Source organism: Dama dama, chromosome 5 (assembly GCF_033118175.1).
Source record: "Dama dama isolate Ldn47 chromosome 5, ASM3311817v1, whole genome shotgun sequence".
In the NCBI taxonomy this organism is placed as follows: Eukaryota; Metazoa; Chordata; class Mammalia; order Artiodactyla; family Cervidae; genus Dama; species Dama dama.
Genome location: NC_083685.1, coordinates 62,839,761 through 62,867,012, shown reverse-complemented (window position 1 = coordinate 62,867,012; position 27,252 = coordinate 62,839,761). Strand labels below are relative to the sequence as shown.

The window sequence follows — 27,252 nt, the reverse complement described above, 5'->3', positions numbered from 1 at the left end:
ATATTTATGTATATTGATATCAGTATATACATATCAATCATATATATATATGTAGTCTTACCGAAAGTCTAGACTAGTGTGTGTGTATATATATGTATATATATGTTAGATTTGAAATTTATATTAAGTTACTGAGTTCTTAAAGTTTCATGAGAAATAATTTGTTCTTTCTGGCCCAGTTGTAGTAAAGTGTATGAATATATTGTAGTCTTCCTAATAAAGGGTATTGGCCTGCAGAAGTAGGTACCACCTGGACTATTTCTAAACCAAGAAAGATCTAGATTGGCTTTAAATATATATGGAGCCTCCTAGAGAATGTTGAAAAGCTTGTTTAAAAATATACTTTTGTTGATGATCAGTGTGCTGTTTCTAAGCCTTCATGCTCGTGTATTCTATGATGTTAGACTCTTTGTATCTCTTACTCAAAATTGTTATTGAGGGCTTGACCTCAGAAAGGAGTATAAAGAGATCATTTAAGAATTTTTGTGATACTGAATTGTTGAATATGCTGTGTGTGATGTGATCAAAGAGGTGGTTACATGGAAAGTTATGTAATATTTCTGCCATATAGGGCTTTCCTGGTTACTCATACAGTAAGGAATCTGCCTCCAGTGGGGGCGAGCCGAGTTTGATCCCTGAGTCAGGAAGATCCCCTGGAGAACAGAATGGCTCTCCACTCCAGTATTCTTGCCTGGAGAACCCCGTGGACAGTGAAGCCTGGTGGGCTACAGTCCACGGGCTCGCAAAGAATCAGACACGACTGAGTAACACTTTCACTTTACTACAATATAAGAAGAAAGATTATATTAATAAATGGAAATATATTCTGAGAAGTGATATTTTATTAGTTGTGATATTACTGAAGGATGACTTTGGAAACAACGTTTTCATCTCAGATTTGGTTTGTGACTATTGTTTGTGGTTAATTCTAAAGAAATTATAGTGTAAGAGAGATTTCCAATTCAGACACATTGCTTCCATATTCTCAGTTGTTAGGCTACGGTAAAGTGGTAACTTTCCTTTCCCATCCATGGTGAAGATGTTTAGTAGAGAAAATCTGACAGTCACTGCTAATGGGGGGTCATAGAAAGCCCAGGAAACAGAGCAGTAATATTGGATAACTCTTGGTGAAAATGTGTGTATGTGCTTACCCAAGGTCTAGACTAGTATAATCAGATGTGGACAATGGGCTGTGATGTAGTAATGGGAGACAGTTGTCATCATTATGGTTATTTATTGAGCTGCTAGCGTGAATCTTTCCTACTTGGTCACTTGATAGGGCTGTTTGTTTCCTAAGGCTGACATAAGCAGTTTTTTTTCCTCCTTGTGCTAGAGGTATAAATTATACATAGTTTTTCTTCTTAATATTAATATATGTGAATCATTTTTTGCTCGGCATTTTAGAGATTTAATTTACTAAATAGTAAACCTACTATTTTGAGACTGTTCATTACAATTAGAACTTTAATTCACCTATAATTCTTTGTTGGAAAGATAGTTTTTACAACTGTTAAATAAGATTACAGTTGCTAAATACTGTATAAATTGTATATTTGAGAAAATATGCACACAGATGGAAAATATTTGCCTCTTAGAAAAGCAAAATGCTTTATTCATTTAGATATCTTATTACTTATTTTGTGGAGTCATTTTTGTTTTCCATAATAAAAAGAAAAGTCATATTTGTGTGTCTAACTTAAATGAGAAGCATGTAGTCAGGGCCTTCTAAAATACTATATTTTAAAATCATTTTGTAAATTATGAAGGAAAATGTATATGCTTCCTTTCTTCTCTGGAAGTAACACTAAATACTTAAGTACATTGTAATCAGATTTTAAAATATTCTTTTAAATGACTAGGGTTAGACAGTAATACTTTCTATTATGTACTGAAAATTTTTGAAACTTAAATTTCTGACGTAGTTGTCTTAATTTAAAAGCTCTAGAGTTGTGCTTTAATTTACCTAGATAAATTTAGATACTTGAGAACTTTAAAGAATTGCCACAAACTATCCATTTATCAAATAATGATTAAGTACAGCCTACCTGAGCACCTCTTAGGTGCTGTGGTTGACTAAAAAAGAAGAATAAGTAAAGCTTGTGCTTCTTCAGTCTCTTATGGTCTGATACAGAGGGTAGAGTAATATATGTAGCTATGATACTGTGTGAACAGTATGATTCTGAGTAAACAAGTGAAATATTTGCTGTGTATATAACAACCATTAGATATACGACTAGCATAAAATAAAGACCTTTTAAGATAAAATTGTGCAATACTCCTTAGAATGAGGATTCAACTAGCTCTTATGGAAATTAAAATTTTGGGTGTAGAGAAAAAACAAAATCATAGATTTCGAGTGGTTTGGCACTCATTTTCTATCATTCAGTTAGTGCTTACTTATTGATTGTAGACTGTGTGTCAGCCACTTTTCTGGAGCTGGAAGATACAGCTGTGAATAAGACTTTACTGTCATAGAAGAGAGAACAAATAATAAACAAGTTAATGAACAAATAAGGTAATTCAGACAGTAATAAATGCATAGAAGAAAACAATATAGGATAATGTTATGAGAGGGAAGAATTTATAGGGAAACGGATAATAGTGTGTTTAGAGGAGATGTGTGAAAAAGTGACACTTGATTTGAATAAAGAGAAGTAGCTAGTTTCAGATCTAGGTCATAACATTGTATGGTAAGGAAATATCGAGAGCAAAGGCCTTGAGAAGGGAATGATGTTTGTGAATTATTGGAACAAATAGAAGGCCAGAGTGGCTGGAGCGAAATGACTGAGGGAGAGAATGAAGGTTGGGCATGTCAAAAGTATCCAGATTTCCAATCACATAGGTCCCTGTGAGTTGTGGTCAGAAGTTTGGTTTTAATTTTGTTTTAATTTTGGTAAAAATATGTTGCAGAGTTTTAAACAGAGTAGTGGCGTGATATGACTTAGGGTTTTATGTGTGTGTTTGTTTTTTTTTTGATGGCAACATTTAAGTAAAATGTTTATTTTTTAGGTTTTAACTTATTTTTAAATGTGGTAAAATATACACAATATAAAAGTTACACTTTACCCGTTTAAAAGCATACACTTCAGTGTCATTAAGTCCATTCACTTTGCTGTGCAAGCATTACAGCTTCCATCCCCGGAACTTGGAACTCATCTCATCTTGCTATCCTGTACCCACTCCTCGCTCCTCCCAGCCCCTGGCAGCCACCATTGTATATTCGTGTGCAGTGAATTTGCCTCCTCTGTGCATCTCATGTTGGTAGAATCGTATAGTATTGTCCTTTGGTTCCTGGCTTCCCCGCCCCCCACTTAGCATGGTATCTTCAGGGTTCATCCATGTTGTAGCATTGTTAGACTTTCCTTCCTTTTTATGGCAGAGTAATATTTCATCATGTGTGCACACCCTGTTTTACTTATTCTTTCACCGATTGGCAGCCACTGAGTTGCTTCCACCTTTTGGTTTTGTGTGTAATGCTGCTAGCCCCTGCTTTGGATTCCTTAGGCTGTGTGTGCAGAAGTGGGATTGCTGGGGCATATGACACATGGATGAGCCATATGAGATATAGGTCATATTTTAATTTTTTAAGAAACTGCCATTCTGCTTTCCTTAGTGGCTACAGAATTTTACCTTTCCACCCACAGTGCAAAAAGGTTTAAATTTCTCTGTATTCTTGCCAACAGTAATTTTCTCGGTTTTTTGATAGTAGCCATCCTAATGGGTGTGAGGTAGTATTTCTTCATTTGGCATTTCCTTAATGTTCAGTGATGTTTAGTCTCTTTTCTGTGTTACTAGTTATTTTATCTCTTATCTGGCAAAATAGCTATTTAGTAGTTTGCCCCATTTTGAATTATTTTTTTTTCTTGCTACTGAGTTATAGGAGATTTTTTCATATGTATTTTGGTTATTAACCCCTTATCAGGTATATGATTTACAAGTATTTTCTCCCATCCTGTGGATTGCCTTTTTTACTGTGTTATGTCCTTTGACACATAGACGTTTTAAATTTTGATAGTTTAAAATTTTAAGTTTAAGTTGATGCTTTAAGTTGTAAATTTTTTAAGTGTTTTTTTCTTTTGTTGCCTGTGCTTGTGGTGCCATATCCCAGAATTCATTGCCAATGAGAGGTTAGGAAGCTTCTCACTATGTTTTCTTCTATGAGTTTTATATTTGTCTGTGTTATATGTACATCTTTAATCCATTTGAGTCAGTTTTTATACATGGTCTAAAGTAAAGGTCCAACCTCATTAATTTGCACATGGTTATCCAGTTTTCTGTACAGCATGAGCTGTGCTTTTAAAAGAATGAATGAATTATGGAGTATTATTATGAATTATAGTCCAGCTTAGTTAGGACTCCACACTTTCACTACTGAGGGTCTGAAATCAATCCCTGTTTGGGGAGCTAAGATCCCACAAGCTGCAGGGCCCAGCCAACAAGAGGCAGGGTTGGGGGAAGGTGGAGAATGAATTGTGATGGGGTCAGCATATGGAGCAGAATGGAAGCAGGTATATCGATGAAGATACTACTGCAGTATTTCAGGCAAGAGGTGAGGGTGGTTTAGACTGATGTGATGAGCAGTGGTGATAGAGAGATGGATATGTGATATATTTAAGAGTTAAAGCAGTAGAACTTGCTTCTATGAGTTTGATTTGGAGGTGAGGGAAAGGTAAATCAAGCAATAATCCTAGGGTTATATTTAAGGGGACTTTGTTGTTGTTTGTTGTTCAGTTACTAAGTATTCTGCCACTTTAAGGGGACTTAGGAATTATTTGTTGAAGTAGGGAAAAATGAGGTAGGGATTGGGGAAGAGTTTTTATTGTCAGTGGGTAGGTAAAATCAAGAGTTCTGTGTTAGAAATGGTAAATTTGAAATGCTCATTGGGTGTCCCAGTGAAGACTTCAGTTTTGACAGTTTACTGTGTGGGTGGAAAATACAGGGAACCAAATGTAGGGATGGAGGTATAGGAATCGGCAGCATGCAGGGGAGAGTCTAAAGTCATTGGATTTATGAAATAATTTTGATAGAGGACCTGAGCTTTGGGAAACTATGGAATTTAGAGGTGGTGCAAGGAGGAGGCAGTGGGAAAGGAGACAATGAAGAAGCAGCTACTAAGCAGGAGATAAACCGGGAATGTGGTGTTGAAGAAAATAAGAAAATGGCTTAAGAGCCTTAAGGTACTTATAACAGTTACCTTGCTACTTGCATGTGGTCCTAACTTCCTGTGTTATACTGTAAACTCCCCATGGACAGTTTTATGATTATTTGTATTCCTCACATATAGTAGCCTAGAATTGCCTGGCATAAGCAAATGTTTGAACTGTTTATTTGCCATGTAAGCACTGCTAGTCCTCTACCAATGATCAGGCACTGTTCTATACGCTGGCGATAATAAGGATAATTTACTCAAGGGCAGTGCAATATGGAAGACAGATCTGTAAATACCTAATTGAAATGGTGTTATACAGAATGATACAGTATAATAAGTACCACAGAAGAGGCGTATGTACCTTTGGTTTTTTGGTTCTTTGGAGGGAAAACAGATACAGAGTCAGAAAAGGTTTTATCACATTAAATCCTGAGTTTTGCTTTGAAGGATTTACAAGATAGGCAAGATAGAATAAGAAATGATGTCCTTCCTGGCTGAGAGAATAGTAGGAAGATGTAAAGAAGTATTAAAGTACCGAATGTAAAATGTACAGTCATAATCAGATTTTCATTTCAGAAAAATAACCCCATTGAGAGATTGGTGAGAATAATGAGATTAATGGAAAGACATTTGATTGGAGGCTACTGTAATAATTAGGGAGCGTCCCAGGTGACACTAGTGGTAAAGAACACGCCTGCCCACGCAGGAGACATAAGAGAGGCTGGTTCTGTTCCTGGGTCGGGAAGATCCCTTGGAGGAAGAAATGGGAACCCACTCTCGTATTCTTGCCTGGAGAATCCCCACGGACAGAGGAGCCTGATGGGCTACTGTCCATGGGGTCTCAAAGAGCTGGACACAGCTGAGTGACTGAGCACACATACTGTAATAATTGAAGCCATGAGGTTGGGCTCCTGAGGCATTGGGAAATGTGATAGAAGCAGCTTGAGAGGTCTTACAGTGGTAGAATGGACCATACTTGCTCTACTGAAAGTGAAGAATGATGAGGAAGGAAGAATCAGATACGACTGATATTTCTAGGTTCAGTAACTAGGTAAATAGCAATGATATTACCAGTCAAGGTAGAGAAGGAAAGAATGATCTATGAATAAGGGACTAATTTAATATGTTATATTCCATCCATAAAAATTCTCTTAGATAATAGTACACAATTAAGTAAAATAAACAGTATAAAATAAACACAGTATAGTATGACTGCTTTACACACATGTACTTAAATATTTTATATGCACATATACATATTTCTATATATATATACATGCATACCACAGATACCATTTATGTTTTTTTAAGTTTAAACAAATGTAAGGACAGGTGCATAAACTATTAATAGTGGTGTGGCTTATACTGAAAAATGTTCCTGTGCTTCCATTGTTGCTTACTTATTTAAGTGTTGCATCATTTTTTTTTTTGTACAACATATATTACATTTACACAAAGCACCAAAGAAAAAAAAAAGTAGTATATGTCTTATCTATTTAGATATCTGTGCATCTTGAAAAATAATGATGGAAAGGGTGTTTTCTTTTCAGAACACATTTTTCCCCACTCTTTGTAACTTCATTCATACTGTTATCCACAATGACCTTTCCTCTCCTTTAATGCTTTTGCCCTTTATTTAAGGCTCATCTTTATGCTTTAGCTCTCTATTGGTACTTTTTTCCATCTTGAGGAGCTGATAGTTTCCTTGACTTCTACTGAATTATGATAGTATGTGTATTCTTATGTCCTAACTGTATTCATATTGCTTATCTTTGGTATGTAACAAATTCCCAGAAATGTTGCACCTTGAAACAACACAAATTTACTATCTTGCAGTTTCTTTGAGTTGGCCATCTAGGCACAGCTCAACTGAATCCTCTACTGTGAGTTTTATAAGTCTGCAGTAAAGGTATTACACAAACTGTGTTCTTCTCTGGAGGCTGGAGTCCTCTTTTAAGCTCACATGGTTGTTGGCAGAATTCAGTTCCTTTCACCCGGAGGACTGAAATCCCCATTTTCTTGCTGGCTGATCACTAAGATCACTTAGATCACTAAGCTCTAATCTTAGATCCTAGCCCCTTGTCACATGGCCCTCTGACACCATAGCAGCTTTTTTTTTCAAGGCTGGCTGGAGAATCTCTTGTGAGCTAAGAGAGAGCTTACATAATGTGACATATCACAGGAGTGTGTGTCCCATCACCTTTGCTATATCAGTTCAGTTCAGTTGCTCAGTCGTGTCAGACTCTTTGCGACCCCGTGAACCGCAGCATGCCAGGCCTCCCTGTCCATCACCAACTCCCGGAGTTCAACTAAACCAATGTCCATTGAGTCGGTGATGCCATCTAACAATGTCTTCCTCTTTTGTCCCATTCTCCTCCTGCCCTCAATCTTTCTTAGCATCAGGGTCTTTTCAAAGGAGTCAGCTCTTCGCATCAGGTGGCCAAAGTATTGGAGTTTCAGCTTCAGCATCAGTCCTTTCAGTGAATATTCAGGACTGATTTCCTTTAGGATGGACAGGTTGGATCTCCTTGCAGTCCAAGGGACTCTCAAAAGCCTTCTCCAACACCACAGTTCAAAAGCATCAATTCTTCGGCGCTCAGCTTTCTTTGTAGTCCAGCTCTCACATCCATACATGACTACTGGAAAAACCATCGCCTTGACTAGACGGACCTTTGTGGAAAAAGTAATGTCTCTGCTTTTTAATATGCTATCTACGTGTTGTCATAACTTTTCTTCCAAGGAGTAAGTTTCTTTTTATTTCATGGCTGCAGTCGCCATCTGCGGTGATTTTGGAGCCCAGAAAAATAAAGTCAGCCACTGTTTCCACTGTTTCCCCATCTATTTGCCATGAGGTGATGGGACCGGATGCCATGATCTTAGTTTTTTGAATGTTGAGCTTTAAGCCAACTTTTTCACTCTCCTCTTTCACTTTCATCAGGAGGCTCTTTAGTTCTTCTTCACTTTCTGCCATAAGGGTGGTATCATCTGCATATCTGAGATAGTAACAAAGAGGAAGGGACTAGAATAACTTTGAAGTTGCTTGTTAGGGGAATGGAAGGATGGCGTGCCATTGACTCTTTAAAATTTAGTCAGTATTTGAGTGCTGTGAGGCAGTATATTGATGTTAAATTCACGATGTGGTTTTTGATCCCTAGAGAGAAACTTAGAAGCACAAACCAGTATTTCACATCTGCATTCGTGAAAGTGGTTGCTTTCTCTGTAGTGTCATAGGAAATTATTCATTATCAGGTTTTAAAATTGCACTTGGGATTGTTTTTATCTGTATGTCTGAATGTGTACCGTTTAATAGCATTTGAAAAAAATACCTTGATGATGTTACCCAAAAATCATAGATAGGACATTTTGTTAACTTCTAAAGTGACTGATAGATAATTTGGGGATATTGGTGAAAGACCTGGAACCAAATTGTAAATAGTGTTATATGAACTTAATATAGATATTGAAAAAGTGGTAGAAGAGCAGAAAGCCTTTTATTTTCCTTATACATTTTGTGTTGTCCTTCCTTTTAACCACTGCTTATTGTAAAACCTAAAAGAATGGAGAAATGTGAGGAAGAGGACACAGAGCTGACTTTCTAGAGAAGGGAGACGCACCAGTTTTTGTAAAGGGCCAGATAGGAAGCATTTTAGAGTTTGCAGCCCATATGATCTCTGTTTCTACTTCTCAGCTTAGTGTAGTATTCCAACATGATTGGGCTCCCCTGGTGACTCAGTAAAGAATCTGCCTGCAATGCAGAAGACCCGAGTTCAATCCTGGGTCAGGAAGAGCCTCTGGAGAATAGAGTGGCTACCCACACCAGTATTCTTGCCTGGAGAATTCCCATGGACAGAGCAAGTACTACACATCTTAATGTAGTATAATATGATGACAGCTGTAGATAATAGTTCAACAGATGAGTATGCCATAGCTTTGTTCCAATAAAACTTTATTACAAAAATAGTCGATAGATAGGCCTGACTTGTGTCATGTGCAGCAATTCCAGTAAGTCTGACCTTGTTTTAGGTAACTGACAATTTGATATATCTTCTTTCATATGTTCCCCAAATTCATGTTATACATAATATTCTTCAAAAATTTTTCCACTTAATAATATATTGTGGAAAAACTATTCTTTTATCTCATCATGGACTTCCCAGGTGGCTCAGTGGTAAAGAATCCGCCTGCCGATTCAGGAGATGTTCATTTGATCCCTAAGTTGGCAAGATACACAGGAGGAGGACATGGCAACCCACTTCAGTTATTCTTACCTGGAAAATTTCAGGGACAGAAGAGCCTGGTTGGCTAAGTCTGTAGGGTCACGAAGCGTAAGACACTAATGAGTGACTGAGTTCGCAAGCAGACACGCTATCACATAATATGATTGTATATTTTTGTTTTTCCAGTTTTTCACTTTTAATAATATAGGGAACTCCTTTGTACACACACATCTTTTTGCATCTGTGAGAACATATTCATATGACAAGTTACTAGGAGTGTAATGACTGCTTTATATCAAAGCCTCTGCATATTAAATTTACATTTTTGATAAAAACAGTTGCAATAAGTGACAGAAGAACCCTATGGAGTGTGTGTAGACATGCCATTGGTGATAACTGTTGGTCTAGCTTTTATAAGTGGGCATTATCTAATTGCAGTTTAGCTACTCTTGCTATTTACATAAAAAGCATTAATTCTAGCCCTGACCACCCTGTCTTTCCAATTCATTTTAAAGAACGGAGTTTATTTTAAAGAACGGAGTTCAGAAGACTTTTACTTAACATATTTCAGAAGTCTCCCATTTATATGAATGAATCATTCTGTTGGTATTTGATAGGTGAATGGTATTATGGAAGCATTTTCCAACACTGAGTCAATTGTTCATATTTTCAAGGTAGTTCTTTGCAACATTTAAATATGTATGATCATTACTAATGTTCCTTGTGAATCATTATATGGAGAGGTCTATAGTAGCACCCAAGCTAATTATCTCTTAAACCCTTGACTTCTGTTACCATAAATCAGTTAAAAAATATTTGTTTTTTACAAGATGGTTTATATGTATGTATTTTTGATGTACCTTTGCTTAACACTAGTTTTGTTGTACATAACAGTAGTTATTTCTTTTAGATATTCATTAATATCTTATTATATAAATACTCCACTACTTAAAAAGTTTCAGTTTATTTTTAATGGGAATTTGATAGTTGCTAGTGTTTGGCTTCCCTGGTGGCTCAGATGGTAAAGTGTCTGCTTACAATGTGGGAGATGTGGGTTCGATCCCTGGGTCAGGAAGATCCTCTGGAGAAGGAAATGACAACCCACTCCAGTACTCTTGCCTGGAAAATCCCATAAACAGAGGAACCTGGTAGGCTACAGTCCATGGGGTTGCAAAGAGTCGACACGACTGAGCGACTAAACTAGTGTTTGGCTAAAGTTGCTATAATCATTCTTTGAAATGTATTTTGTGTTTATGAGAGTCTGAGTTTCACATCCTTGCCAAAATTTGATACTATTTTTGTAAATATAGTGAGTTGTAGTATTTTTTTATGGTGTTACTTTGTATTTCCCTGATCATTAATAATCCTGAACACCTAAAAACCTTTTCATGAACTTATTTGCCATTTGGAAATCTTATCCATACGTTTTGTGTAGTTTGGTCCTTTTTATTATTGTGATTATTGCCTTTTCTTTCAGATGTAATTTCCTTGTTTACTATAAGTATTCTAAATATAATACTTTATGTTTGGTTAAGTATATAATACTAAGCATGAATATTCTTCCTTTCTTAAGTTTGCCTTTTAATTCTCTTAACGCTGGCTTTATTGCTGTTGTTTGGTTGCTCCGTTGTGTCTGACTCTTTGTGACCCCGTGGAGTGCAGCCTGCCAGGCTTCCCTGTCCTTCACCACCTCCTGAAGCTTGCTCAAACTCATGTCCGTTGAGTCAGTGATGCCATCTAACCATTTTGTCCTCTGTTATCCTCTTCTCCTGCCTTCAGTTTTTCCCAACATCAGGATCCTTTCTGATGAGTCAGCTCTTCACATCAGGTGGCGAAAGTATTGGAGCTTCAGCTTCAGCATCAGTCCTTCCAATGAATATTCAGGACTGATTTCCTTTAGGATTGAGTGGTTTGATCGCCTTGCAGTGCAAGGGACTCTCCAGAGTCTTCTCCAACTCAACAGTTCAAAAGCATCAATTCTTCAGTGCTCAGCTTTCTTTATGGTCCAACTCCCACATGCATATGTGGAAATGGAAAAAACCAAAGCTTTCACTATATGGACATTCGTCGGCCAAGCAGTGTGCTGTCTAGGTTTGTCATAGCTTTTCTTCCAAGGAGCAAGCATCTTTTATTTTCATGGCTGCAGTCACCATCTGCAGTGATTTTGGAGCCCAAGAAAATAAAAAGAGTTTTGGTGAAGTAGAAAATATTAGCTTTATCACTTTGCCAAGCAGAAGGGGACAGAGTGAGCACCTGCCCTGGAAAACAGGTCATGTCCACACCTGGGAGGACTTGGGGAGGGGTTTTATAGCAATGGTTCAAGGTTGAGGCTTGGTTCAGTGGTTCAAGGCTAAGATTAGGGTTTGTGCTGGGCCTGCACTCCTTTCATTTGGTTTCAGGTAATCTTTTGATGAGTTTATCTGGGTCCTTTAATCTGGCCTCAGGTGGTCTTCTCTGGAATGAAGAATCCTGATATCATCCAGTTGTTGGCTAGAGCTCAGAGATATTGTTATGTGTTGCTCTTGAGGGGAACCAAGACCTTGACTCAAGGCTGCACTATTGTTTCTTCGCTGTCTTATCTCTGCATCTCCTCCCTTCCTTGATTAGCAGCTGTTTGAATCTGCAGTTTGGGACTCTTGGAAGATCAGGGAGGGTAGAGTCTGTTCCCTACAAAGAACATGGGCAGGGAAAGGCTTTCATACCCAGGAGCTCCACTGGGTCCTGCTTGGTTTCACCATGAAACTTTAGTATTTTGATTTTCTGTAAGTTGACTTTCATTCTTTTGGTGTTGTCTGTTACTCTACCTCATCATTGGTGGTTTCAGAAACTTCTGGAGTATTTTTGATTTACAATTAGAGAAATTAGAGGTACGAAGGGAACTTTTCATGCACAGATGGGCTCAATAAAGGGCAGAAATGGTATGGACCAAACAGAAGCAGAAGATATTAAGAAGAGGTGGCAAGAATACACAAAAGAACTCTACAAAAAATATCTTCATGACCCAGATAATCACAATGGTGTGATCACTGACACTCACCTAGAGCCAGACATCCTGGAATGTGAAGTCAAGTGGGCCTTAGGACACATCACTATGAATAACGCTACTGGAGGTTATGGAATTCCAGTTGAGCTATTTCAAATCCTAAAAGATGATGCTGACATACTCAATATGTCAGCTAATTTGGAAAACTCAGCAGTGGCCACAGGACTGGAAAAGGTCAGTTTTCATTCCAATCCCAAAGAAAGGCAATGCCAAAGAATGCTCAAACTACCGCAAAGTTGCACTCATCTCACATGCTAGTAAAGTGATGCTCAAAATTCTCCAATCCAGGCTTCAGCAATACGTGAACCATGAACTTCCAGATGTTCAAGCTGGTTTTAGAAAAGGCAGAGGAACCAGAGATCAAATTGCCAACATCTGCTGGATCATCGAAAAAGCAAGAGAGTTCCAGATAAACATCTATTTCTGCTTTCTTGACTGTACCAAAGCCTTTGACTGTGTGGATGACAATAAACTCTGGAAAATTCTGAAAGAGATGGGACTACCAGACCACCTGACCTGCCTCTTGAGAAACCTGTATGCAGGTCAGGAAGCAACACTTAGAACTGGACATGGAACAACAGACTGGTTCCAAATAGGAAAAGGAGTACAATCAAGGCTGTATATTGTCACCCTACTTATTTAACTCATATGCCGAGTACATCATGAGAAATGCTGGGCTGGAGGAAGCACAAGTTGGAATCAAGATTGCAGGGAGAAATATTAATAATCTCAGATATGCAGATGACACCACCCTTATGACAGAAAGTGAAGAGGAACTAAAAAGCCTCTTGATGAAAGTGAAAGAGGAGAGTGCAAAAGTGGGGCTTAAAGCTCAACATTCAGAAAACTGAGATCATGGCATCCGGTCCCATCACCTCATGGCAAATAGATGGGGAAACAGTGGAAACAGTGGCTGACTTTATTTTTGGGGGCACCAAAATCACTGCAGATGGTGACTGCAGCCATGAAATTAAGAGACCCTTGCTCCTTGGAAGGAAAGTTATGAGCAGCCTATACGGCATATTAAAAAGCAGAAACATTACTTTGCCATCAAAGGTCCGTCTAGTCAAGGCGATGGTTTTTCCAGTAGTCATGTATGGATGTGAGAGTTGGACTATAAAGAAAGCTGAGTGCCGAAAAATCGATGCTTTTGAACTGTGGTGTTGGAGAAGACTCTTGAGAGTCCCTTGGACTACAAGGAGATCCAACCAGTCCATCCTAAAGGAGATCAGTCTTGGGTGCTCATTGGACAGGCTGATGCTGAAGCTGAAATTCCAGTACTTTGGCCACCTGATGCAAAGAGCTGACTCATTTGAAAAGATCCTGATGCTGGGAAAGAATGAGGGCAGGAGGAGAAGGGGATGACAGAGGATGAGGTGGCTAGATGGCATCACTGACTGAATGGACATGGGTTTGAGTAAACTCCGGGAGTTGGTGATGGACAGGGAGGCCTGGTGTGCTGTGGTTCATGGGATCGCAAAAAGTCGACTTGTCTGAGTGACTGAACTGAACTGTTGATTTACAATGTTATGTTAATTTCTTTTGTAAAGCAAAGTGATTCGCTGATACATACACATTTATTCACTCTTTAAATTCTTTTCTCATATAGGTCATTAGAGAGTATTGAGTGGAGTTCCCTGTGCTATACAGTAGTCATTGCTAGTTTTTATTTTACCTATAGTAGTGTGTATATTTCAACACTCTATTATTGGTGATTGAATGTTGGAAATTGTGTTTAATATTGCAGGAGATTGTATTTAACAGTCCTTAGATGATTACATCTTCCTCTGGGAGGATTTCCTTTTGATTTTTGATTAGTTGTTAGATTGCACGTCCTCAGTCATATATGACTCTTTCCAGTAGGCTCCTCTTTCCTTGGAATGTCTCAGGCCAGAATACTGGAGTGCTTTGCCAGTTCCTCCTCCAGGGGATATTCCTGACCTGGGGACTAAAGCTGCATCTTCTGTGTTTCCTTGTGTTGGCAGGTGTATTCTTTACCACTGAGCCACCCGGGAAGCCCAGTAGTTAGGTCAGGTGCTGATTATATTAAGACTAGGGCTTCCCAAGGAGCTCAAATGGTAAATAGTTGACCTGCAATGCCGGAGACCTGTCTTCAATCCCTGGGTCAGGAAGATCTCTGGAGAAGGAAACAGCAACCCACTCCAGTGTACTTGCCCGGAGAATCTCAAGGACAGAGCAATGGCTTCACAAAGAGTTGGACTTGACTGAGTGACTAACGCACATATATTGAGACTGAGCTGATTCAAAGCTGGAATTTTTAAAATCTCTGTTAGAGTTTGCCCTATTTATAATTTGCCTCCTTTTAGCTAGGAGCCCTTCTAGGCCTTCTGAAAACTCAGTGTCTACTACATGAGTAGTCCACTTCTAATATGAGTCTGTGACCTACCATGAGTGTATTACATCTTTCTTTTTGTTTTTTTTTTTCCTTCTCATTCTATAAGAGTCTGAAAATTTTCTGTGGTTTTTTCACTGCCAGTTAATCTACACGCACATAACCATGATGTTCGACGGTCTGTTTTAATGTTTTGGGGAACTGGTCTATTATCTGTTTCCTACAGAGTAGTTCTCCTTCTGTAAGCCCGGGTAAACCACTAGGATCCCTCCACCTTGAAAGGTGATAAAATTCAATTTTTATTTCCCTAGTGCTTTAAAACTTATAACAGCTATATTTAGCTTCTCTCTTCCCGCATGTGAGTAGCAAATGTGTCAACAGGAAAAGTCATGCTGAACATCTTCTCTGGGATCCTGGCTCCTTAAAACTTGGCTACCTTGGAAGCTCTCCAGTACCTTAAAAGATTAAAACATAAATTTAATCTAGCATTTTCAGTTGCTTTTGTTGGATAGTTAGTTTGATAAAAGCTAATCTGCTGTTACCAGAAGATCACTCTTTGCTGTTATATTTTTCATTTATTTAGTGTGAAATAATAGTCCTTCATTTGTTATGATGCCAGAAAAGGACAGTACAAGTTCTTCCCTCTCCCAAATAACAAAATACACCACCTTTGAGCAATGGAAAATCATATGTCATGAGGATGCATTTATTTATGTGTCAATGTTCATCTCTTCATAGGTTGCTTAGCCAAACAATGAAGGATCATCTAGTAAGAGTAGCAAATGAAGCTGAATTTATCCTGAGCAGGCAGCGAGCAGAGGATATTCACAGACACGCGGAATTTGAGGTAGGTTATACCTGTGAGTGATCTGAGGAAGTTACCTTTTTAAAACGTTAATCATAGGAAACTGTGGAGGTAACATTGCAGCATGGTCTTAACAATCATGTGTCATCAAAAAATTAAAAATTTATTTGTGAGGGTATCATGGTGGATTCTGGAAAGATAGTGCAAGACTCTGTAGTGTTGGCCAGTAAAGTAGATTAGTGAAAGACTCTTGCTCTTCTGTATGCAAAGTAGAGCTGGTTTACTGGAAATGAAAACCCGTGTGTTAGATGAAATCTTTCAGGTTTCTAGAGAGAAGCTGAATAGAGGCATGAAGTTTCTTTACCCCTGAGGTTGTTGCAGAGGAGATGAAGGCGCATACAGCTTTCTTCCTGACTTCTTACAGGGGGATCAAGTGACAGAGCCGTCCTGGGAACAGTGCTTGTCTCGGCACTTGCTCCTGATTTTGTGGAACAAGCATGAAATCATAGAGAAAATTAATGGTGTTGTAGCTATATAAATTACAAAAATTCACACCTGAGGTGAACTAGAAAATTTGACAGGAACATTTGCTAAGAATTGGGAGAAAAAAAAAAAGCAGCATCTGGGGTTCTTTCTAACATGTTAAGAACAGTTGATGTCCATTGTGTCCATGATGCCATCCAGCCATATCATCCTCTGACACCCTCTTCTCCTTCTGCCCTCAGTCTTTGCCATCATCAGGGTCTTTTCCAGTGGGTTGGCTGTTCGCATCAGGTGACCAAAATGCTGGAGCTTTAGCTTCAGTCTTTCTAATGAGTACTGAGGGTTGATTTCCCTTCAGATTGACTAGTTTGATCTCCTTGATGTCCAAGGGAGTTTCAGGAGTCTTCTCCAGCACCACAGTTCTAAAACATCTGTTCTTTGGCATTCTGCCTTCTTTATGGTCCAGCTCTCACAACTGTACATGACCAGTGGGAATACCATAGCCTTGACTATATGGATCTTTTTGGGCAGAGTAATGTCTCTGCTTTTCAACACACTGTCTAGGTTTATCATAGCTTTCCTGCCAAGATCAATTGTCTTCTGATTTCATGGCTGCATCCACCATCTGCAGTGATTTTAGAGCCCAGGAAGAGGAAATCTGTTACTGCTTCCACCTTTTCCCCTTCTATTTGCCATGAAGTGATGGGGCCAGATGCCATGATCTTAGTTTTTTAATATTTATTTTTAAGCCAGCTTTTTCACTCTCCTCCTTCACCCTGATCAAGAGTCTCTTTCATTCCTCTTTGCTTTCTGTCATTAGCGTCGTATCATCTGCATATCTGAAGTTGTTAATATTGCTCCCGCCTATCTTAATGCCAGCTTGTAACTCACCCAGCCTGGCATTTCTCAGGATATGCTCAGCATTTGGGGTAAACAAACAGGATGAGAGCAGACAGCCCTGTCTTACTCCTTTGTCAATCTTGATCCAATCAGTTGTTCCATACAGAGTTCTCACTGTTGCTTCTTGAGCCACATACGGGTTTCTTAGGAGACAGATAAGGTGGTCTGGTATTCCCATCTCTTTAAGAGCTGTCTACAGTTTGTTATGATCCACACAGTCAAAGACTTTAGTGTAGTCAATGAAACAGAGGTAGATGTTTTTCTGGAATTCCCTTGCTTTCTCTATGATTGAGCGACTGTTGGCAATTTGATCTCTAGTTCCTCTTCCTTTTCTAAACCTAGCTTAGACATCTGGAAGTGCTTGGTTCCCATAATGCTGAAGCCTAGCCTTCAAGATTTTAAGCATGACCTTACTAGCATGGGAGATGAGCACAGTTGTCCAGTGGTTAGAACATTCTTTAGTACTACCCTTCTTGGGAATTGGAATGAGGATTGACCTTTTCCACTCTTGAGGCCACTGCTGGGTCCTCCATATTTGCTGCCATATTTAATGTAACCCCTTGATGGCATCATCCTTTAGGGTTTTGAAAAGCTCTACTGGAACGCCATTGCATCCATTAGCTTTATTAACAACAGTGCTTCCTAAGGCTCACTTGCCTTCTCACTCCAGAATGTCTGGGTGACTGACCACGCGTAATCTGGTTCATTAAAATCTTTTTTGTACAGTTCTTTCCATTTTTTCTTGATCTCTTCAGTGTCTTCTAGGTCACTACCATTTCTGTCCTGTATTGTGCCCATCTTTGAGCAAAATGTTCCCTTGATATTTCCAATTTCCTGAAGAGAGCTCTGGTTTTCCCCTTCTGTTGTTTCCTTCTGGTTTTATACATTGTTCATTGAAGAAAGCCTTCTTGTAGCTCCGTGCTATTCTTTGAAACTCTGCATTTAGTTGGATGTGCCTTTCCCTTTCTCCCTTGCTTTTCACTTTTCTTCTTTCTTCAGCTATTTGTAAAGCCTCCTCCAATAACCACTTTGCCTTCTTGCTTTTCTTTTTCTTTGGGATAGTTTTGTTTACTGCCATTTACTAAACATCATTTGAAATGTTTAAAGCTATTTCTATTAAAATCAGGCAAAAAAAGAGTGATTGATACCTTCTGTTAATAATATTTAACAAAAATTTTTTGATATTCTTGCAAGTGCAAGATACTGTTAATATGAATGTTAGATAAGAAAGAAATAGCACTTTCAGGTCACTAATGCTATGATCTAGGAAAATCTAAGGATTTCTTGAACATTTTTCTACCAGAATTAAGTGGGACTTCATTAATTTTATTGGATACAAGATAAATATGCAAAAAATTAATAGATTATCTTTTGACCAGCAAGCAGTAGCCAGTTAAGAATGGAAAACAGAAATATAGTCTGTATACCATTAAAAATACTATGTTGGGTTGAATTCTCTAAAAAATAAACAGTTATTTGTAACAAAAATATAAAATCTCGTTGATAAAATACTAAATATAAGCTACTGGAGAGTCACTCCACACTGGGTAGTAAACCTTTCTCTGTGTGTGGGTGAGAGACATACAGTGACAGAGATGTAGAATCCTTCTTTTATTTTGAAATAATTTGAGATTTACAGGAGGGAGATGAGTAGTATAAGAACTACTCTTCACCATTCTAAATTCTGCAATTTTTAAAATTTCACCACAGTTGCTTCTGTCCTCTTTTTCTTTTCTGAATTTGAGAATAAGTTGAAGTCATAATAAACTTTTACTTGTAATTACTTCAGTGAGAATTTCCTATGCACATCCTTCATTGTCATCTGGTACACTTATCAAATCAGAAAATTAACTGTTACAATGCTATTATTTAAATATAGACATTCATATTTCCCCAAATATTTTCATGTTTTTTATAATCCACGAGATTATTGCCACAAAATTTTTTTCAAATTAATATGTAAATTCAGTAAAGTAACATTAGCATATCATTCCATTAGAATAACAGAGTATTTAAAATTTAAATATCCCTTAAAAGATATCTAAACATCAAAAACTTACCCATATTATATTTGGATATGTAAATATCCAGTTAATATGGAAAAAAGAAATGCATGAATATATCATTGAGATTTATGAAATAAGAATGTTGAGGATATACTTGACTTCCCAGATAAACAACACTAATTAAAACAATACTATAAAAAAAATACAAAAATTTTTCCAAATGGAGTAAAGATATATAAGATGAAAGATGACCTAGTTAATATTTTAGAAAAATATTTGGAAAACTGCAAAAGTGGAACTGAAGCAAATGCAAGAATTCTGTAACCAAGACAGGTCACTTTAGAAAGAATAGAATGTTTAGAAAGAATAGAATAGAAAAAATGTTTATTACTACATTTAATGTTAAGCTGAGGAAACATGCAATCAGTCATGTGGGAGGACGTGATGGAACATGGAAAGACCGATAAATCAACGTTTACTATCTTAATTGTTGTTGTTGTTTAGTTTCTGAGTTGTATCCAACCGTTTTAGTATCCCTTGGAGACTGTAGTCTGCCAGGCTCCTCTTGAGATTTCCTAGGCAAGGATATTGGACTGGGTTGCCATTTCCTTCTCCAGGGAATCTTCTCAACCCAGGGATTGAATCCACGTCTCCTGCATCGGCAGGTAGATCTTTACCACTGAGCCACCTAGGAAGCCCTAATGTCTTAATAATTCTCATGAAGTGATAAATGAAAAGTCGACCCAATAGGCACATGTTCAGAGGATATGAATAGGGTTTTCACAGAAGAATGTAAGTTACCAGTAACATATAAAATGATAATCAGATCATTGTATGTTTACAAAAACATTCAAGGAAATGTAAATGAGATTAATCATGACATCACTTCTCTAGACTAAGAGAAAGTAAGAGTCATAGTTAGTAATGATGAAGAAGATAGGGTTGATGAGATGGGCGATGGGATTCTTTGATTTTTGCAGTGGAAATGTACATTTTTAGTATTATGGTAGGGCAATATGGTCATATGTTTTTTAGTAATAATTGTATGGGTGCACGTACACACACACACCCATTTACCCAGTAACCCTATTCTATAAATATATTTGTAAGAAAAAAAGTAATAGTATGTAAGCGTAGATATATAAGGCTGTTTATTACAGCATTTCATGTAAATGTAACAAAATTAAAACAATGGAAAAACAGAAGGAAAAGTTTCTTTACCAAAAGAATCATTTTCTCAATTAACAGGATATTAATAAATTATAAAAGGATGAACAAGTTGATGGCATTTTTTTAAAAAATAAGAGTTTCATTTATAACTTGCTACAAATTGCATATTTCAGTTCACAATCTGCTATGAAAGCTGAGGACCTGAGTCCTCTCATGCTTCATTTTTTATCAACTTTTAATTTTTGAAGTTATATTCTATTTTTAATAGTCTACATATGTAACACTCATGTATCATAACCACAATTCTGATAGTACTTTAGTATTTATAGTATATTTAAGTGAATGCACTACTCTACCCCCTCTTTTATTAATCATAATTTCTTAATTTCCCTCAGGTTCTTTCTTTTGACTCAAGTCTTAATTGCTGGGTTTTATCGCCTCCTCTCCCTCCAACAAAGGTTCATGCGTGCTGTAAACTTAAAATTCTTTCATGTTTAAGAATGTTTGCCAGCTGTCCTTATATCTGAATGACATCCTGATGGATTGAATATTCTTGGCAAACTTTATACACTTTGCTTCATTGTCTTTGGATTTGAATGTTGCTTTCAGAGAAGTTTGAGGATAGTCTGATATTTGTCCCATTGATGATTTGCTTGTTTTCTGTTTCTGATTTTTTTAATTTCTCCAGGGAGTTCATTTCTTAACAAGATTATGACTCAGTATTGAGCCTTATTTATCAAAAAGTTCCTGGAACATAGTCTTTTGTTATAATCTGCAAATTCAGAGTTTTCATTTAGTTCTTAGAAATTTCGGTGAATTAAAATTTGAAATATCTTTTGCCTTTTATTTTCCTTTTCTTAGTGACACAGTCTGTGTTAGATATGACTGTCTTTCGTATCTGTTAGTTATTTCTTAATTGCTTTACTTCCTTTGATCTCTTGCCATGAGGATGTTTTTAATATTTTATTTTGTCTTTTTGTTTTTAATGATTATTTTGTTCTTCATTTCGTTTATTTAAACCTCCAGCCTCTCTCTTTACCTTTTACCACTTACTTCATTTTTACTTTTATCTTTTTTCTTAGTTACATTTTTATGTTTTCTAGAAAAAAAATCATGAGAAATTTCCTTTCATTTTTTGTTATATATTCTTCTAGGGCTCTTTATCTTTTGTATAGAATCTTCTAGTTTTTCTTAAATATTTTATTTCTTTTTTATTTATCCATTGATTGGTGATTTATGTTTACTACTGTTTATTTAGTATTTATGCAGCTACTGTTTGGCTTAGATAGATTGTCTTAGTGACTTCTTTCTTTCTCCTCTCTGTCTGTAAAGCTATTTTTTTTCCCTACCTGTGCTATAGTTTGATTTTTGAAATTTGATTTTTGACTAGTTTTATTTGCCTATCACGAAGAGAGGGAGAAAGATCATTGATAGAGGTGAGGAAGCCTCCTTAGCTCATCTAAGTTTTACTTTTTCTTATAAGATTTTGTTAATTAATTTTAGAAACATGGAGAAGTCTTGTCAGGGAGAAATGTGCTTCGGCTTTGAATCATTATCCGTCATTTCAGAGAGTACTCGAGTCTGCTTCTGCCCTGGGAAGTCAGACTGTATTTTCACTTACTTGTTTCACCTATTTTTACACCGTAGGCTTTTTCTAGCATCTTCAGTTAGAAGAAGCAAGAGGTAATGATACCTACTCAATTTATGTTTCTTCGTATATGAAGGCATTAAGAAAAATTCTTAAAATGTTGTCAGTTTACCAGTATTATTTTGGACTCATGAGGACATGGCTAATTAAGAACTGAGCTTACTGCAGGCTTAGTTCTAATTTCAGTATGTTTAATTTTCCAGTGGCCACCAATTTTTAAATATTTGGTGGTTTACATTATGTTTCATTTGTTACTGGTTATTTTTGTTAGTTTTTTTTCACCCAATAGTTTTGCTTTTGATAATTTTTTAGGATTTGAAGGAGGAAAAACATTTTTTAAATTGCCATTTCAGCCTACCATCCTAATCTGGAACATCTTCCTTATTGTCCTTTCTTGGTTATAGAGAAATTCCTTTGTAACTCTGGGTTGAAGTTGCAGTTCATTATTTTTATTTGAAGTTTTAGTGGTCATGGTGGTGGTATGTGTCTTTATATTTGTTTGAAGATGAGAGAATGAGGAAGAAGAAAACATGTGAAGTTGAAAGAGAAAAAAATACTTCTAATATACTGTGTAATACAAGAAACTGAGTTGATTTCACCCAAACGCTAAATACATTTGCAATTTAGATGAGGGATAATGGTGGTAACTTTACGCCGTATTTTGTGAGTTCTTATGTTGTGTCAGGAACATGATGCTTTGTAAGTGCTTTGTAAATTTTAACTAATTTAATCCATACGATAAACCTCTGAGGTGATGTTGTTATGATCTCTAATTTTATAAATGATATAACAGCATAAAGAAGGAATAACCCAGAATTACAACTGGAATCCAGATCTGGGCAGTTTTTGTGTTAATCACTAACCTATGTATTTGTTTCACATTTTATTAGATTTCAATAGAATGTATGAATGATTTTTAATCCTGGCACAGACAACAGCTTTATTCTAGGCTTAAAGTAGCAAAATTTTTCTAGTGAAGTTTTTCTTAATCTTTTATCATCTTGCTATGAGATTTATACTATTTATAGAAATATTCTAAAGCATTATAATAAAAATATCTAAATAAAAACAAGTACTTCCAAATTGATTTTATTGTTATGTACGTTATTAGTGGAAAAAACATGTTTGTTCTACCGGTTCCTATGAGAATCAGTTTTAAGACAGCAAACATATTTTTAGTATTTTCTAGTCTTTTATGTTCAAAGAAGAGAATTCTCTGTGTTTATACCACAAAACCCCAATTGATTAAGGCATATTCATATTTAACATATTTCTAACTGTATTGCTCTTAAATCTTAAGTAATACTCTAGAAGATGAAGCATATATTTTTTTGGACAGCTTATATTCTAAAGCTTATCTATATTCAGCCTTGAATTCATGCTGTACATCTTTAATAATATTTTTGAACTTTATCTACTACTAGTTACTTCCTCCTGCAAAAAAAGAGATGTCATGTATTTAATATTACCATTTATGGTTATAAAATAGCTGACTTGTTTCATTTATTATCAGGGAATTGATGACACTGTAGATCTGAAATGCACATCTTTTTAGTTCATTGCATGATTATCGTTGGAATGGGATATCCTTGACATCTTCAGCTTTTGAATTATGTGGAAGTTCCATGAATGTCATGACTTCATTGATTAGGTGTACATCTTTACTTTATAATCTTACAGCTGTAAACAGAATGTTTTAAAATTTTAAAAAATTAATTAAAAAAATTAAAAGAAAATTATGTTGTGTAAACCATTGTACCCTGTTTTGTAACTATAGTATATGTCTGGGTGTACACAATTCATGACCATATTTTTATTTAATTGTCTATCAAATTTTAGCTTGTTGAAACTAATGTTATATATCTGTAAAACATGTGATCAAGATTATCATTTAACAGCTTAATTTTTATTATTTAATAGCTTAAATCTGTATAGGTTAAACTTCACTTCAGTAAGCGTTTCTTAATGGCCTTTTAACTGATGTTGCTTTGAGTTTTATCTATTATACAGTAGAACACAATTCTTGTTAGCTTCAATAGAATGGCAGACTAGCTTAGTTGGAGTAATAAAATGTCTTTTATGAAATAAAGAGCATTAAAATCACTTGATTAATTTTTAATGTAGCAATCTATGTATTTTTTAATTAATTTATTTTTTAATTGAAGGATAATTGCTTTATAGAATTGTGTTGTTTTCTGTCAATATGTATTTTTTTTTTAGCTGAAGGATTCAAATATTTTTTCATATTAGGAAACAAAATATTTTTTAATAAAATAGTGAACTTTTGTTTTTGCCAGTTTAAGTACTTTCGCATTTTTTTAAATAATTGTAAACCATTCTATGATACCACTTAACTTATCTAAACTCTTAACAAGTATAAAAAAGCCCTTTATATCCATCCTTTGAGCTAAATATTGTTACGATCACTCTCTTGGCTTTATAAGTGATGGGAAGGTTAAATGATTTGTTTTAGGTCCTGTAGCTAATATGCAGTGAAGCCAGGGTTTGAGCCCAAGTGGTCTGATATCCAGTTAGAGGTCTCTCTGCTCTGTGATGCCTCTAACATGATTTGCTAAGTGGTTTAACACATGTTTTCTCATTTTAGCACCACAATAGATCTGTGAAAGTATGCAAGATAGATTGAGAGAATGTGAATTGGCCTTGGTCACATAGCTCAAAAATTGATAATTTTGAAGAACTCAGATCTCCTAATAACCACTCAGTGTAGTCTCTGTCTCGTATCCTCTGTCATGATATAATGAACTATTTTTTGCTGTAGAGAAAATATATCATTCAACATATGTTTGACAGTTCTGAAGGACTGTGAAGGAAATTAAGAAATATAATATTAGAGGTCTGAAACTATGAATTTTAGGGTTATTATGAATTATCCAGTTTACCTCTTTGATACTTGTATTTTTGTGATTGATGATTATTTGCTTTCCTCTTGTCATAATAAATGTCTATTTTCTTCATTATGGAAATGATACATACATGTTTATTATAGAAAGTTTAGAATATTAAGGAAAATGTAAATAAAAAGACATTCATTGTTCATAATTTATGATTTATCTCTATTGTTTTTCTCTTAACTTTAACTCGAAATAATTATAGAATTAAAAGAAGTGGCAAAAGTAGTACAGAGGTCCCATGTGTCCTACTGTCATTTAAAAATGCACATATATTCATTCACTGAAAGTACCCACTTACCAAATGAGAATCAATAGGATGCTTTTAAAGGAGAAACTACAAATATGTCGTGTCATTTTTCATAGATAAATGTATAGTATACGTAGTTTGCACCTTAGTGTGCGTATGTGTGGGGGGCTTCCCTTGTGGCTCAGATGATCAAGAATGTGCCTGCAATGTGTGCATGTGTGTGTATGGTCAATGGTCAGTATATATTGAGTGTCCTCATTTTTTGTTGTTTTATATAGTAATCCATTGTGTTTTTGTATGTTTCTAATAATATAATTATTATTGGAGTGCCAGACTTCCTTTATTAGACTTTTATGTTATTTCCATTCTTGTAGTATTATGAGAAGTGCTACAGTTTATAATTTTCTACTCTGCATTTTGTTGTTATATTTTTCTGTAGATGACTACTGATTTTTCTATTTTGCTTTTGTCATTGCCTTTAAGATTATTATATATTTTTATTACAAAATCTATAGAAATTATGTTGTATATTAATAACTTTCACAGATTTTCTTACATCAATAAATCCTACCAGGTTGAGGATTTTTAAAAAACATAAGTCTGACTTTTTAAGGATTGTTATAATTATTCAGTATTTATAAGTGATGTTGGTTTTCCTTTTGTTACATACTATTGTCATGAACAGTCTGTATAATAGTTCTTTTTTGGTTTGTTTTCCAAAGAGCCAAGTCTTAGACTTATTGATTGGTTGAGTTAAATTGCTTTCTAATTCAATTGCATCTTGGGTAACTTTTTTTCCCTTCCCTTATATTCCTTTTTTTCTTGTTTATTGAAAGCACAGTTTTATTCCTTTTAAAGTAATGAGAACAAGTCAGAATGTTAGTATTATTCTGAGGACAGCAGTGGCCTCATCCTATTGTTTATTACATGACATACTCATTTTTCCTAGTTTCTTAATTGGTATTCTTTTCGATCTGGTAGTTACTTAGTATTCAAAGGATTTGTCCTTTATTTTTTGTTCACATTTTAAAATTTTTATTCTATTACATTATGAGCAGATAGTTATGATATGTAGAATTTCTAACTTTGAAATTTATTGAGGATTTCTAATTGGCCTAATTTGATATTAAACTTACATTTACAGGCTTTTTGTACGTTTTAAAAATACCAGCCTAAAATGCCTGACACTCTGATCATAGTAAAGTTCCCCTTGGGAATATAAACTAAGCTGTTTTGCTAGATGTTCAGTAGGACATGATTAGCTCTATGAAAATTAAATGTGAAAATTGTACAGAGTTCAATTGTTCAGGTTTTATTTTATGTAAAAATAAAAATTTTGAGAACATGAAGAGTCTGCTAAGTGGGGGAAAGATGGAGACTGGAAAGAGAATCTCACTTGTCAGTAATGGAAAAGTGCAAATGTTAGTGATAGAGCTATTAAAGTTCTTTATACCTGGTATGCTAGTAGTGTCATTCATAGCATTTTTTGTACATGTGTGTGTAGTATATATATAATGCTACTCATTTATATTCTTATGTACAATTTGCTGGCATAATGAATTGATATGGCTTCAAAAAGAGGAGTGGTAATAGTGCAAATGTTTTTGTTTTAACTGATGATTATCTTTGATTGTTCCTTGTTTTCAGCACCATATATTAGACCAAATGCTAAAGTCTCACTTATAAGTTTGCAAAGTTTTACTTTGAGCATGAAAAATTGCTTCCAAAAGTAGACAGCGATTTAAAAATTATCCTTTTTTTCTGAAATTCACATGGAATTGCAGTTATTCACATAGAATAATAATGGTAGTGGCACTAAAATAGACATGTATAACAGAAGAATAGAATTTAGAATCTAAAATAAATTTGTACCTATAGGCCAGTTGAGTTTTGACAAGCGTAACAAGAAATTCAATGAGGAAAGAATAGTCTCTTCAACAAATTGTGCAAAGACAGCTGGATATCTACATGCAAAAGAATAAAGTTGATCTTTATCTCATGCAGATTAACTCAAAATGTATCAAAGATCTAAATGTAAGAGCAAAACCACAAACTCTTAGAAGATAATATAGTGGTAAATCTTCATGACTTTGTATGTGGAAATGGGTTCTTAGAAATGACACCAAAAGCACAAGCCTTCTCTGGAAGGCTTAATACCCATACTGCAAATAAATTATTTCATTCATTCAAATGAATCCCTGTCCTCAAAACCAAATGCCCTACTCTAACCGTATTGTCAGCGGAATCCCTGAACTCATATTTCTTGCAAAAGTAGATTGTATTAGAGTGGAATGAATCTGTCCATCACCAAGCTAATCA

At 35.8% G+C, this 27,252-nt stretch overlaps 1 protein-coding gene across 2 annotated transcripts in view; it reads left to right on the top strand.

Annotated features, from left to right (window-relative positions):
* Positions 1-27,252, top strand: part of LRBA (LPS responsive beige-like anchor protein) — a 725,050-nt gene that overhangs the window by 256,193 nt on the left and 441,605 nt on the right. For both annotated transcript variants that reach the window (XM_061142480.1, XM_061142479.1), the window contains exon 36: positions 15,501-15,609. In XM_061142480.1, coding sequence (XP_060998463.1) covers positions 15,501-15,609 — 109 coding nt within the window. The remainder of the gene's footprint in view (positions 1-15,500; positions 15,610-27,252) is intronic.